Raw genomic sequence first — 14,818 nt, 5'->3', positions numbered from 1 at the left:
AAGGGAACCAGATTCGTGTCAAGCGGTGACGTGAAAGAGTCAGATACAGATTTTTTAAGCAGCAACCCAAGGAGCTTTATTATGTCGAATTCCAATGGCGGAGATGGAGCAAGTTTTTCTGCTCGTTTCGGAGCAAGTTTGTTCCAATGACGGAGTGAGAGCGGGAGTAAGGTGTTCCAATGAGAGAGTAGGAGTGGATTCAGAGAGGGAGTCACTCCGTGGAGCAGAAAAAGATGCTCCGCCAAAATCAGCGGAGTGGACCGGAACTCTGCGTGACGTATTTCCTTTACCACGTTTGTCTGCTGGGAGGCGCCACCGGTCACGACTCGCGAGGAAGCAAAAGCTGCTGCACGCTTGGCGAGATATCCATACCGCACTTTAAAAAAAAAACCACAAGTGAACGGCGCTGAAGAGACAAGTGACCGGTGCGGCGGTGGTGGGAACAAACAGCGGAAGGAAGTGACAACACGCAAGGTATCCTGGGTAACTCGGCGATACAACTTCCGTTTCCGCCTTGCTCCGGTGGCTCAGGTTGTGTTCCATTCGCGGATTTGGAGGCGTAGCTCTGCGCCAGAGTCGCGTGCTCGCTCGCGGAGTCCGTCGGCTGCTCCGACTCCGCCATTGGAATTCAACATTAGACGGGAATCACGCGACTCGCTAGTCAGCGGTGCAAATGTAGCGGCGCAAATAGCTCATGGAGGCTACTTTTAAATAATGTACCCCGTCTGTCTTATATTCGCATTGGCTCAATTTAATTTGACTCAGCCTCGTATATTTTACAGAACTCTTGTTTTTTATATGCATGTGCTCTCTGTTGCTACTGTAATTTCGGTGCAATTACTCACAGTACACAACCGGTGACAACTGCGATTCTGCGCAATACATTGGAACAAAGGACAGCGTCATTGAGATTTTTGCCTGGCCGTTACATACGTACGAAACTTTAAAAAAGGTTCTTGAATGACGAAGTTTCATTAAAATATGTCTTCAACTTGTTCATTTCATGACCTTTACATTTTTTCATATCAGCGGCATGCACTGCTTTGTTGGCTTCGAACTGATATATTTCTAAAGTCCGTGTGATATTTTCTTTACTTACTAAATAGACAAAAAACATGGAAGCATTGATATCAGTTATTTCGGGCGCAATTTTTAGGACATACCAGTATATTCTTCAATGAAAAAATCTATATTTTACTTATCTTGACAGTGCGTAGCGTTCAAGAATTCGTTTGCAGCATCTCTGGCAATGGCAATGCAGTTATTATTCATGTATTTGATCCCTCTGCAACACTTAATTCTTTTTGACATGCCGCCATTTCATTATTCAACGGAAAGGATATTTAGAAGAACCTTTCGAAAAGCTTGGCTTGAATTTGACTTTTCCTGCAATTCTTTGAGGCTACCGTACTGCGTTACAGCCATAGGAACGTTTGTGAAGCCCTCTGTATCTATCTGCGCGAGACAAAAATAATTACATGCTGGAATTCTTCTTAATACTTAGTATGCTCACATTTTTTATGTAATACTTAGATCATTGATTATTCATGTATATAATAGTAGACACTTTAAATCCCATTTGCAATATAATTACTTTAATATTTCACCTTAATTTTTTTGATAAGTTTTTTTACCGCCCGATTCGTGGTCGATGCCCCAGAGTGGGTTGCGCCATTTCACTAGGGAAGAACAAATGCGGACGCGTGTCCAGCTGCTGCTCTGGAGACGGTAGTGAGTGGCTCAGAAGACCTGGTCCAGAGAGGGGGCCCACCGGCAACGCACCATTTAACCCCAAGCGAGAACTATCGAAGCAGCATGCGTTGCGAGCATTCTGTCGCAGCGCCGAATGTGTGTGGTATTCCGGTAACGACAGGCGAGCTGGGCGTTTCGATGGGTGGCTGGAGGCATTCTCGAATACTGCGGCATTCTCTAATACGTACTAAAATTGTAGTACGTCCGGTAATCCGGCAAGCGCAGGCGGTTTGCCGGTTGAGCGGGGGCGTAAACGCGAGCGGCCAGATTCGTGGCGCCAGCTGGTGGTGCAGAGCTCAACCACACAAACGCAAAGCCAATTACTATATTCTGCGTAGCTGCTGGCGTAAATTTTCGACAGCGGTGTAATCGCGTTCACAATTACGCCGCTGCCGAAAATTTGCACGAGCAGCGAAGCAGGATATAATGCGTTACCGCAATCCCACCTCTGCGTTTGTCGGTTTGAATTCTACGCCACCAGGCGGCTGCACCGCTCCGGTCGTAAACACCTCCGCACATCCACCAATCCGGCCAAACCGTCCCCGTTTGCCGGAATAGCGGACACGCTAAAATTCGCTTACGCTGATGAAGGAACTTTAGCGTAGACGTACGTGAGCGGCCTGATCAGTCTGCACGGTCCAGCCACCTGTTGGCGCAGAGCTTAACCAGACAAACAAAGCGCTAATATTGTTCTAACCAAGTGTAAAACACTAAGAATTTACAAAAACAACGTGTTAACGATTACACTCCTGCGAAAAATTTACGCCAGCAGCAAAGAATCCATTTCGTTACCGCTACCGTGTGTGGTTGAGCTCTGTGCCACCAAGTAGCTGCACCCGGCCTGGGAAACTCAAGGAGTAGTGGGACTGACAGTGTGTGTGAATGCATATGTGTGAATGCACGTCTTGCTGTCAAATGCAAGCATGTACAATGTACTGCTACACCAGTGGTTCACAAGTGTTTTCTCACAATGCTCTGCACGACACTACTTGCCAACACTGGAAGTATGCTTTAGCACACTGATCAACACACAAAAGTGGCATCAGGAATAAAATAATGAGAAATTCGTCCAAGTAAGTGTTTATTATGACAATGGTCGACAAAAATGTATTGACACAAATTCTGCACTAAGAGTCACCAAGAGAATGATCACATTGAACTGTTTTTCTCTGTACATGATGCCTTTTTTTTCTCACCCCTAAGTAGCAGTCTCAACATTTCTATGGGAACACATTGAGATGCACCAATTTCTTAAAAGCAAGGTGCAGAAAAACATCCACTTCCAATATTACAAAAGAAATTTACTGCTTATATTACACTCAACTTTGGTAACATACGGTGAAGTGATTGACAAAGCTCAAATCATCAAAGGACAGTGTGGCACTCCCTGGTATTACCCGTTACATGGTAGGCTGTTTATTATGGCTCCTTTACACAATTTGCACCACTGTTCACAGCATCAAATTAGTCCTCTTCCAGCTTTATTGCATTTCATAGAACAAGTATAGATCAACATTCATAGAAACCTACGGCACCTACATTCCACGAGCCTAAGGAACAGTTAAGTCTCAAATTGCAGCACCCAAATCACTTTTTCTGCTTAAACATTCACCTTTATTAAGCACACATGGCAGAAAATCCGAGGAAACCTGTGATGAGCACATCCACACAAATCAAATATTTTTGAAAATTAAAATTTAAAAAATTTAATTATGGGGTTTTACGTGCCAAAACCACTTTCTGATTATGAGGCACGCCGTAGTGGAGGACTCCGGAAATTTCGACCATCTGGGGTTCTTTAACGTGCAGCTAAATCTAAGTACACTGGTGTTTTCGCATTTCACCCACACCAAAATGCGGCCGCCGTGGCCGGGATTCGATCCCGTGGCCTCGTGCTCAGCAGCCCAACACCATATCAAAATTCAGGCTAGACTGGTTTGCCAACAAGCAGCAAGCAGTCTTCCTATCAATAACTTGTTCCTAAGTTGCAGAATACACAAATCATTTTTGGGGGATGTTACTGCAAATAATTAAAATATACTTCAAGAGCCAACCCCATACTTTCTGAACAAACACTTCTAAAGATACATGTCAAACTGTCCCATAAAGATGTCTCATCTTAAAAGAAACAGCTCTTCCCTCAGGATCTCTTCCTCAAAAAAAAATCTATAAATTCAGTCACCCACTCGCACTCACTCAAGCACACACACATCCACAAACAAAAATTTTGCTCCATTCTGGTACCTCACAAGTGCATCCAACTCCACAATGATTATACCTCAGCCAGAAATAATGTTAATTTACGTCGTGCCAGTAAATAAGGGTGCTGTAAAAAGCAGATTCAGAAGACTAATGCTGCATTATGTGCTACTCAAGGAAAACCCAAATTGCACCATCTATAAGACAAGAATGTTCTGGCTGCTAGCAGTTCTTTACTGAATATTTTAATACACAATACTGGCACTTCTGCCAATGTACTCCCAATGCAGTCTTCACACCATAAGTTAAACACAGCACAACACTGTCACATATAAACGCGGTGCTCTGCGAGTATTTTCAAATAAATAAAATATGTAGTTAAAAAATTATTCTCAGCACTCTTGGTCTCTAAGTGCTCATGAACCATTTATTTCCCGAAGTGAACTTGTTCAGATTTTATTTCATGCAACCTTGAAATACACATGTGCAGCACAACTCTGCTTGTCCCAAAGGTGGCATAAAGGCAGAGAAAGATGGCCTTGAAAACGGATAGTTTATTGTGAACATTGCTGGTTGCCAACCTCATTGCCCAAGTGGTGCCTTACTTCTCGTTATTGTACAACTTTAAAGATAGTTTCACAAAAATCAAACAACGTGAAATATTTAATAAATACTCACTTCATAAAACCTCCCACGAGATGCAGACCATCTTTGAACAGGCGTTGTTTACTTTCCTTAAACAGAAGCTAAAAAGTCACACAACACAGGCCGTACTCTGAAACAATCACTTTCAGCGATATGAGAGTGGTACTTTAGAGGTTTTTTTTGTCATAAAAGTGCTGCTCAAGTTTCTTTTGGGCAAGGACAGAAGTTCTACAAGTATTACTGCCAACTATGGGGCAACAAGCAGCTGCCCGTACACCCCCATATGATATAGAGGCTGCTAAGCAAATACATTGACACGTTCCTGCCATTAACTCTTTGATGCCTCTAAGATATGGAAGCATCAAACACACCCATGTAGCATAGATATCAGAGGCACTAAAGTGCTTTTTGTACACTCAGAGAGAGCTAAAAGAAGAAAAAACTGTGGCTTCTAGGCATGATCAGTCCCTGGTGCATTAGTAATTCGCACACTAGTCCAATTGAAAGCAAGAGAGACTTTCATCTCGCAGATCGGCACAATAAAGAGCAACCCTTGCTGGTCATGCACAGCATTTTTACTACCTGCAGGAAAACGGGACCGTACACTTTTGAGCGTACAATCGGTGAGAAAGTAATAAAAACCTGAAAAGGATCACAATCACTGAAAGGGAAAAGTAGTAAACGAACCTGTTCAGTGATCAGTCAATGCTCTTGTAAATGCCCGAGTCAAAATACTGCTTCTCACAGGTGGGAGGAAATCTACAAGTCAGCTCAAAAGACCACATGCCGTTCTCTGTGTTTATCTGAAACCTTGGAACACTTAGTGTTCACTTTTCATGCTAGGTGCAAGACAACACTGCATCAGTTGAATGAGCCAGATTTCTTTTGTGGCCAAAACCAATCAGTGCCATCTCACGAAAGCAAGCAAACAAACAAACGAGAAAGCAACTAAAGGGCAGCCATGTGGTATTTTAGAAAAGCCCGGCATGCCAGGCAATTTGTGCATTTAAAATTGGCCATAATACATACGAGGAGACCATATAAAAGCAGAATGCCTTGCCAGAAGAAAGCTGCTTTGAGTGTGCTATGAATCGCAGAAGCAGACGGGAAGCTACAGAAGCAATAACAAGTGATCAACTTATGGCTCTTAGTTAGCCTGCTGATATGAAATGGTTCAGAAAATTTTATGCAAAAGGATTTGCAAGGCATTGTCCTTTCAAAACAAAGGCACAGTGAATGCGGGCTAAATGAAACTCGCACAAACAAAATCGCCTCTTAAATGAAACAATTTTAAAACAAGTAAATGGTTTCCTATAAAATCGGTGCTGAGTCGTGCTCGACAATTTGTATACCATTTTGCAAGCAACATGGTTAAAGGAACACTAAAGGTTAATATGAAGTCAACGTGGACTGTTGAAATAGCATCCCAGAAACCTCGAAATGCTTGTGTCATGCGAAGAAGAGACTTATTTTAAAGGAAAATGCGTTCTGAAGCGTCCGCCTACCTCTAGCGCAGTTCAAATCGCCCGCCCTCTGATCGAGGAGTGGCGAAGTCAGGGTCTCATAGGGACGTTGTGCCGTCGGTGAGTAAAACGGCACCCGCAGACGGCGCTATGGCTTTTCTGCGCCAAACGCGTGGCCAGAAACAGAGCCGACAGCAGCGCGAAAACAGGGCTATGGTGGCTAGCGGAAGGGAAAGCATGCGACGATAAGCTGGTTCTTTATTTTATGATGCCAACTTTGACGCTTGTTGCAATGGACGACCCTGACAACGACACATTGGCTCGCTATGCTGGGCTCGAATTCAGCGATTGAAGCACTGATGAACGTGACCTACTGCTGAGGGCTCGCGCTGCCGGCGTTGTTGCGTACTACTATGACGGCAACTGTATGTCATGGCTATACATATTCGCACATTTGTAGCTTTTCCTTCGTGAAAACCAAATGCCGCATTCACCGCCCCATCTTTGACCTGCAGTTGTTCTTGTGCTTCGGAGAATGCAGGCAAGACCGACGGAACAGCGCTACGGGAAAGTATTGCTTTGAAAGGCGCTCCACACGACTTCAGTAAGTTGGCATTGAACTTGTAAACCTCTGGACGAAAGTGCAGTGAGCACACTATGCGATTTTTCGGCTCTTTGCCAACGAGTTGTGGCAGAGGTATGGCCCTTAACCACTTCGAACGGAGAGGTTCACTTGTTTGCACACTGTGATAAATAACGGATTCGCCGCTGCAACTGCCCTTGGCCAAGTTCCGCGGACCGCACATCCCACGACATTACATAGACGTGGCATTCTTGCTGCTTGTTCCAAATGCAAGTTTCCCGAGCCAGCAGAACCAGCGCAGCACGACGCGACAACGAAACAACTGAAACTCCAGAGCGCGCAGAGTCGAGCGACAATGAAACCTTTCAATCACCCATACTACTCGAGGGTAACGTCAAAATGTTATTTTTTCTTAGAAATGAAGAGAAGCAGACAAGTAGCGTTTTCTTCCATCTTATAACCTAATGAAATGATTTCTAATACGAGTAGTTGAGTACTAGTGACATAATTTTTGATGAGGAGTGCCTTCGTCATTGGGCTAGTAACGGAATGTCGCTGGGGGGTCTCAAATCGTGTCGTGCATTTACCTCAATTTCTCAGTTTCTCAGTTCGCGATTATATTGACACCTTAGACGTTCTAGAGCATTGCTTTATCACTTTAACTTGACTTCATAGTAACCTTTAGTGTCCCTTTAAATGAAACCGAAACTGAGTATACGTCGTACTGACATTGGCACAGGCTTTGCTGATGTCCATATCGAGAATCTAATCCAATCCGGTATGTGGTTGCTCACTTCCTTGTGTGGATGCCGTTTTATGCTTTGTTAGTTGCTTTTTACTTGCATGGCTCTACATGCGTGCAATATGGAAGGAACTGCTAAAGAGCACCTCCATAATGTGTTGTCTTTGAACACCATGATGAAAGCTTGTGAAGACGTGAAGCATGCCTAGAGTCGAAGACACCTATCGTGACAAGGCATGGCATCCCAAAGTGCACTCGTTCGAGGTTCTGAAGGATCGTGACAAGATTGAGATGGCATACAACAGCGGCACTTTCACCCCCAATAGGAAAAGTGTAGCTGACCACTAGGACCTCGAGAAGGCAATTACTCTGTGGTTCAAGCGTGCCCAAAGCTTCGGCCTTCAGTGACCAGGCCATTTTGGAGCAGAAAGTGAGACATTGCACTCCAGATGGGAATTGAAGACTTCATATTCAGAGACGTCTGGTTAAGCCATTTCAGGAAGCGCCACAGCCTTATTTTCCACACCATAGTAGGTGAAAGTGCCACGGTAGATAGAAATGTTTGCACTGACTCGCAGCAGCAGAGGCTCGAAGACTTCCTCACAAATTATGAGCTCTGTGACATTTTCAACAGGGACAAAATGTCGCTTTTTTATAAGCTTCTTCCCAACAAGTCTCTCAGATTTAAAGGTGAGAAGTGCACAGGAGGAAAGCACAACAAGGACCGCGTCACTGTTCTCGTTGGGGCCAACATGGACGGGTCTGAAAAGTTGAAGCTTCTTGTTATCGGGAAAGCAGAGACCGCGAGCTTTTAAGGGTGTCAAAGCACTGCCGGTATTGTATGAAGCAAATACCAAGCAGGCCATTTCTGAAACAAAGTTGAGGCAGAGGGACATTAAGTTCACTAGAAAAGGCAGGAAGCTTGTGTTTATTGTGGACAATTGCTCAGCACATGGTGAAGTGTGAGACCTGAATTCTATTCAGTTGGAGTTCTTCCCTGCGAACACAACAGCCATACTCCACCCAATGGATTAGGGTGTCATTCAAAATTTAAAGGTGTTCTAATGTCGCCACGTCCCGAGAAGGATGCTGCTGTGTATGGACAGGGATGAACGGTACACCACAGACCTCCTCTCTGCCATTTAATCTTGGCCCACTCGTGGGATGAAGTTTGTGGGAACAGTGCGGTCCCTCAGTCTACGCCAGCAGGCCCCCGTCTTGGCCGGTCGCACCCAAGAGCACCCAGCCGAGCCTTGAACCACTGCTTGCGCTCACGAGTCACTTTTGACCTCCACTTTTTTTACTGCTGGCTCCGATACTGGAGTTCCCATACTGCCCCTCCCTATGTGAAGGCGATGATGGCACTTGCCCATGGTGGCTTGCAGCGATGGCACCGCACCCCCGGCGGTGGGCAAACCTTGCAGACTGCTGCACTGAACAAGGATCGGCGGAGCAGGCAACATCCGAGTCACCAAAGTCTTCCAGGAACCCAAAGGCCCTAAGCCTGGCTGGCCTCCAGGACGGACGCTTCGCGAAGATGCGGCAGACGAGGTGGTGGAGCCTCTGAGTTGTCGAGGTCTTGCAGGAACCAGAAGGCCCTAAACCATTCCTGGAGGCACACCTGGTCCGGTCTTCCTCCTCAACCTCATTCTGACGAGTGCACGCAGCAGGTCACCGGAACTAGCAGCTGCCCGCTCGCTGCTGTTCCACCGCACAGAGCACAGAGACCACACGGCCCCACACCATGCAGTTACCAGGAGGGAAAGATCGCAGATGAAGATGATTGTCACTCGAACAGTGCCGCTTCCACTATCGTTGGCAACTGACCTCAAGCGCCCTTGAGGTTCTCGTCGTAGCCACCGTTGAACTCTTCTTCGGAATCGTCGTCATTGTTGTCTTCGCTGTTGCTGTCACCAGCCAGTGCCGAGGAACTGCCACCAGAGTTCGAGACTTCGCCCTCCTCTGGCTCAGACGAGGACGACACGCCGCTTTTGTTCTAGACTTCACTACGCGACGAGTGGTTCATCCGAGCCGTTTTCTTCGACAGCTTGCCTTCGTGTGCCTTGGCAGCTCCCTTACTGTTAACGGTCCAGTCGTCATCGCTCTCCAACGTCTCCGAGTCGTTGGATGTGGCTGCGCCACCGGGTTTGGAGCCCTGCGTCTCCATGCTTCAACAACTTGTCACGTTGATGCAGTAACCGTGCCGGCAAGTGCCTTCTCCAATGGTGGCACTGGGAGCTTCAGCAGTGCATAGGAGACCGCTCCACCCCCGTGTCCCATGCCAGAGCCAATGACTGTGACAGAGGAGGAGCTGGCGAAAACGCCCCTCAGTGAACGCCAGAGCTTCAGCTCGCACCGCGGAGATGGTCACACACCAGGCCAGACAGGTGTTGCTACTGGCCGTGGAACAGGCGCCGGCCGCATTCCCCACGATCATGGCCCCTCCCGGAACGTAGCCGGGGCCTCACGTTACAGGCAACAATGTGGAAACAGTGCAGTCCCTCAGTCCACGCCAGCAGGCCCCAATCCTGGCCGGCCACGCCCAAGAGCGCCCAGCCAAACCTCGAAGAACCGCTCGTGCTCACAAGTCACTCTGTCCTACACTTCTTCGACTGTTGGCTCTGATGCCGGAGTTCCCATAAGTTGTAGCTACTACAATTCAAAGATGCTTCTGTCATGCAGGCTTCTCTAAGGAAATGGCCACAGACCAACAGGAATCTGTCGCCAATGGTGCTGAAGCACAACCTGTTTTTGGTCTGGTGGCTCAGAGGTGCGGCACTGGCACTGTGACAATGGATGATTGCAAAGCTATTGATTACGACATTGTCACCTGCCGTGAGGACACTTCAGCTGACATAGTGAAGGAAGTTGAAGAAGCCACCTTTAATGAGAGTGACGAGGAGATCGACTGTGACGGCAACCAGAGCTTCCCACTGTTGACTAAAGAGGCAAGCCAGGCAGTAGAAGTACTCCAGCAGTACTTCCAGAAAAGAGAGCTGCTTGGAGCATGTGTGCAGCCTAAACAGGACGAATGCCTACTTAGTGAAGCAGTACAACACCAAGCTGAAGCAAACCACGTTGCACAGCTTCTTCAGAGGTCACGACCCTTAAATGAAACTACCAATAATTGAAACATATCTCCTTGTCCCCGTTGGGCTTCATTTAAAGGTAGTGTACTGTAGTTTAAAAGTGGATTAGTGTTGTGCTGTCAATTAAAGGAAAGCTGAAGTAGTTTCTTAAGAACTTGGGTTTAAAGTACATTTTTTTAGTTTCTAGACTCCAGAACTCTTATACTGAACTATAAATGGTCAGATCTGCCAAGAAAGGTAAAATTTATCAAAAAATACACCACTCCGCTGCACGTCATCTTACTGGCACCTTCATTGTATATGTGGTTGGTCTGCCACTGTGTGACGTAATCGTCGAAGCATCTGTTGGCTGTCATGGCTTGGTGCACCCAAGGAAACAAAGCTCTTGTTTCAGCAGCTTGACAGTTGCAATGTACAAAGCCACTACAGACAAAAAGAAAAACTACTGACCCTAGGCAAAAGCTGGATATTGGTATTTTTGCAAGTAATTTTGATCAAGAAGCCCCTCATGAGGAGTAACGCCCTCTGGCCAGCTTTGGGCAGCAGTAACGTCTCAGCCTCTCCTGCTGAAGTGATGAGTCACTTTTCTCATGTGTTAGTAACATCAACTAGAATGTATGCACTGCTAGGTTTTCTTGGTTTTCAGATGTACAACTAAAGACTACAGAAACAATCGACAATGATTGTCAAATTAAGAGAATAGCACGCTTCAGGGTGAATATTGGTTGACGCACATCTGTAGCAGTAATATAGGTGGATATATACACTAGCCCATTCGTCCTATGTGTATTGTCTCCTGGAGTGTGAGCACTGGTGTGGAAGGTGACTGCGATTCTTCTCTCCCACAGTCACTGCAGGGGGAGAGGGTGGCCGGAGAAGAGGAGGGCTGTCCTTCCCAAGCTCTCCACCACAGCATCTAAACCTTCAGATGGCCCAAAGTTCTAGTGTGATAGCGCGTGCATCTCAAAGAAGTATATTGGCATTTGGCAACATATGTTGTACCCCGGAACTCGGTTGCGCGAGAACAAGGCCCCTTGTATCGATGGTGAAAGTGCGACTGCCACCGACCATGAAAACTGGCGAAAGAGCCAATGAAAGCTTTTTAAAGAAGGTGCACAAGTGATGCTGCTCTTATATCGAATTTCTTTCAACAGCCTCCACAAGCATATATACAGGCTCTGTTTCAGCATCTGGTGCACAGTGGTATGGCGTACAGAGCGGTGTATACCCTAATGTATGCCAGCAATTTCTAAAATGGTGCAAAAGCTGTACATACTGGGGCATCCACATTGGAAACCTGATTGCTTTGATAGCGTACCCCGTTCAGGGCAGCCCAATGTCAGCACTAACGTGAAATGCATGGCTTGTGCTGTGCACCATGTGAGGCACAAGCACTACCCGGAGCCAGTTTCAGTGCACCACATATGCATGAAGGGCAGAACTAGCACCACCTGCTTCATGTTGCCTGCTACATGTGCGAGGTACAGAAAACCCACTAAAGCATTTACCAGAACACCACTGCATTGGCTGGCACTATTATAGGCATGAGGAACATCTGCTAATGTGCACTAGGACATTCAATGGCACAATGTAGTGCTGACACCACCCGAGATTTGCATTTGAGCACCAGATTTCAGCAAAAAGCATTGGGTGCAAATAGCCAAGTAAGTTCTCGCAAACATGGGATTTGAATAACCAAGGGTGTTTCTCCATTGGGTTAGATACGGCTCCGACTAGACCTGATATTCTGTTCAATTTAAGCATCAGTTTGAATGAAGCGATTTTGAATTATCAGGTTCATTGTACAAGCATAGGCAGTAACATCTCAATGTCCCAGCCAAGTAGAGATGTATGTCATATACAAAAAAGCAACCTACATAACGAACTTTTTCATCAAAAGCCTGCCTACCAGTCTGGGTACAACTTGATACGGGAAAATCAGGTATATATGGTTCACAAATAAGGCAACTCTTGGCCAATTTAGAAATAAGCTTGTGCTAGTGCGCTCAATTAATTAACCCCTTTTTGATGCACTGAAGCATATGACTGCAAAAACAATGCTGATGGGAGGTGTACATGCTTGCTGTCTTCAATTGTCACAGCTGCTCCTACCACCAACTGGCACATGCTGGAAGTAACATCGCTGAAAATGATCAGTACAGAATACGGCACCACTTTAGAGTAGTTAATATCACTGGCAGCTCCTAAGACTTCTGTTAATTCCTAGGCTATAGCTTCTGTACAAAGCTTCTCATATGCAACTGATGCTGAAGTCAGTAACAATGCAGTCCAGGCACAACATGTATGCAGTTATGACTAGCACTGAGAGCAAACACCGAGTGTCCTAACCAATCCCGCTTTTCCGGGACACAAAATATACAAAAATGTACAGTTTTGTGTATTCTTGTTCTTTTACATCAAATACATGCTTTCAAGTTCACCCAAATGTTATTTTTTATGCTCGAAGATCTACCACTGTAACTGGTGCCTTCTCGTCCACCTTGACATGTCTACATTCCTGCAACAGTGTCAAGAAAAAACAAACATTTGAATCAAAATATGGAACTCTGGGCCCTCAATTCACACGCTCAAATGTTGTGCTGCCAAGTGAACCTCAATAGAGCAATGTTTGACACAATGAAGAATGACACATTCTTCTTCTTCCTTGTCTTTCACCACCTTGTTTTCATCCAATTAGACGGACTAAAGAAAAATTCTGATTGATTACATAATGAAGCAACACTTAAGCATAGTGTATTTCTGCATGTTCATAAATCGCCATGTCCGAGCCTCCGCAGGGCATGTTCCCTATGTGTTTGCAGAGATATTCAGCATCACGTCAGCAGGAAGAGGTATTACAAGCTTCTTTTCCCTGAGCTAAGAGGTGCACGTGGCATTTAGGTAACTTACTTTTCATAGCCAATCTGGCAGTGACAGATGATTGAAAGCTTGAAAGAAAATGAATAAAAACAATGAAATAAAAAAATAGAGACTGCATCACCTGATGGCAGCTATGAGCATAGCAGGCATCCAAGGTCAGCATTCTGCTATGCCAAGCAGTGTATGATGAAGGTGATCCAAAAGTAAATATTTCACAGATCTGTGCTCTACCATGAATCGCTTGCGTAACCACATATTTCAAGCAATTTAACTGCACAGCTATAATTGAAATTCTTGAGAGAAGTACTGTACGAAATATTCTTACAATGTGCTACATGTGTTACAATTAACATTAACAATTAATGTGTTACAATTAACAGAATTGTTTTGAAAGAACAGAAAACTCTCTGCACTGCAGAAAAATCAGAGGCTTTGAAAGAGTGAGACGTGTGATGCAAGAAACATTCTGAGTGGACATACAATTTCACTGCGTCTAAGAACTTCCCCCCATGATGCTATTAGTTGCCAACATAACAGACCAGTTTTTGACAGCACCTATCACAATTTACTTGCAAAAATATTGTTACGGGGATGTTGGGAGTATAGAAGATTGTATTTACAATATATATATACAAAATGAGTCAGAGTAGTTAAGATGGCCGACCACCAACGACACGCAGCAGCCAGCATCTCCACGATCCTTCTTCTTCTTGCTCTCTCTTCTTTCATTCTTCCGTAACAGGACCCCAGGGTGGTGAAGTGCCGTCTCGGCGCATGATAGGCAAAGAATTGTGAGCAAAGTATGGCTTCAGTCGCGAAACGTGGACAACATCAACAGGCATCGGACTTGAGGATGCATGAAATAGCAGCGGCGAAATCCCTTAATTTACATCGTTAACTTGATGTAGGATTTCATAAGGCCCTGTGTAGCGAGAGAGAAGCTTCTGGGAGATGCCAACGTGATGACATGGTGACCAACGGAGCACCCAAGCACCTGGCACGAACTTAAAATCGTTATGACACCGGTCGTAACGTCCTTTTTGTATATGCTGCAAGGTTAATAAATGAGATAACGAGATCGGCCGACTTGACGTGCCACGTGAGCGCGATCGACGACTTCACGAGCGTGCTCAGTTGCAACACGTGGCACAGAAGGGAGGATGGTGTCTGACGGCAATGTGGGGTCACGACCATACAAAAGATAAAAGGGTGAATATCCTGTGGTCTCATGTCGGGACGAGTTATATGCGAATGTCGCATAGGCCGGCGTGGCGTCCCAGTCTCAGTGATCGTTGGAGACGTACATCGCCAGCATCTCTGTGATTGTTCAGTTGAGACATTCCGTAAGACCGTTCGTTTGTGAGTGGTAGGCGATGGACAGCTTGTGCTCAGTAACACAAGAGAGGAGGAGGTCGCTGACAACTCAAGGCAAGAACGAGCGGCCGCAGTCTATAAGTAACTGTCG

General features: G+C 45.7%; 1 protein-coding gene across 1 annotated transcript in view; it reads right to left on the bottom strand.

Moving 5' to 3' along the window:
• Positions 1–2,812: 2,812 nt before the first annotated feature.
• LOC142584431 (STAM-binding protein-like) overlaps positions 2,813–14,818 on the bottom strand; it is a 74,580-nt gene continuing 62,574 nt past the window's right edge. The window contains exon 10 of the mRNA XM_075694586.1: positions 2,813–12,991. Within this exon, the coding sequence (XP_075550701.1) occupies positions 12,929–12,991 (63 nt within the window). The 3' untranslated portion in view covers positions 2,813–12,928. The remainder of the gene's footprint in view (positions 12,992–14,818) is intronic.

The sequence above is a fragment of the Dermacentor variabilis genome, chromosome 1 (genome assembly GCF_050947875.1).
Source record: "Dermacentor variabilis isolate Ectoservices chromosome 1, ASM5094787v1, whole genome shotgun sequence".
Lineage (NCBI taxonomy): Eukaryota > Metazoa > Arthropoda > Arachnida > Ixodida > Ixodidae > Dermacentor > Dermacentor variabilis.
The sequence above is the reverse complement of the archived record's forward strand: the minus strand, read 5'-3'. Positions and strand labels throughout refer to the sequence as shown.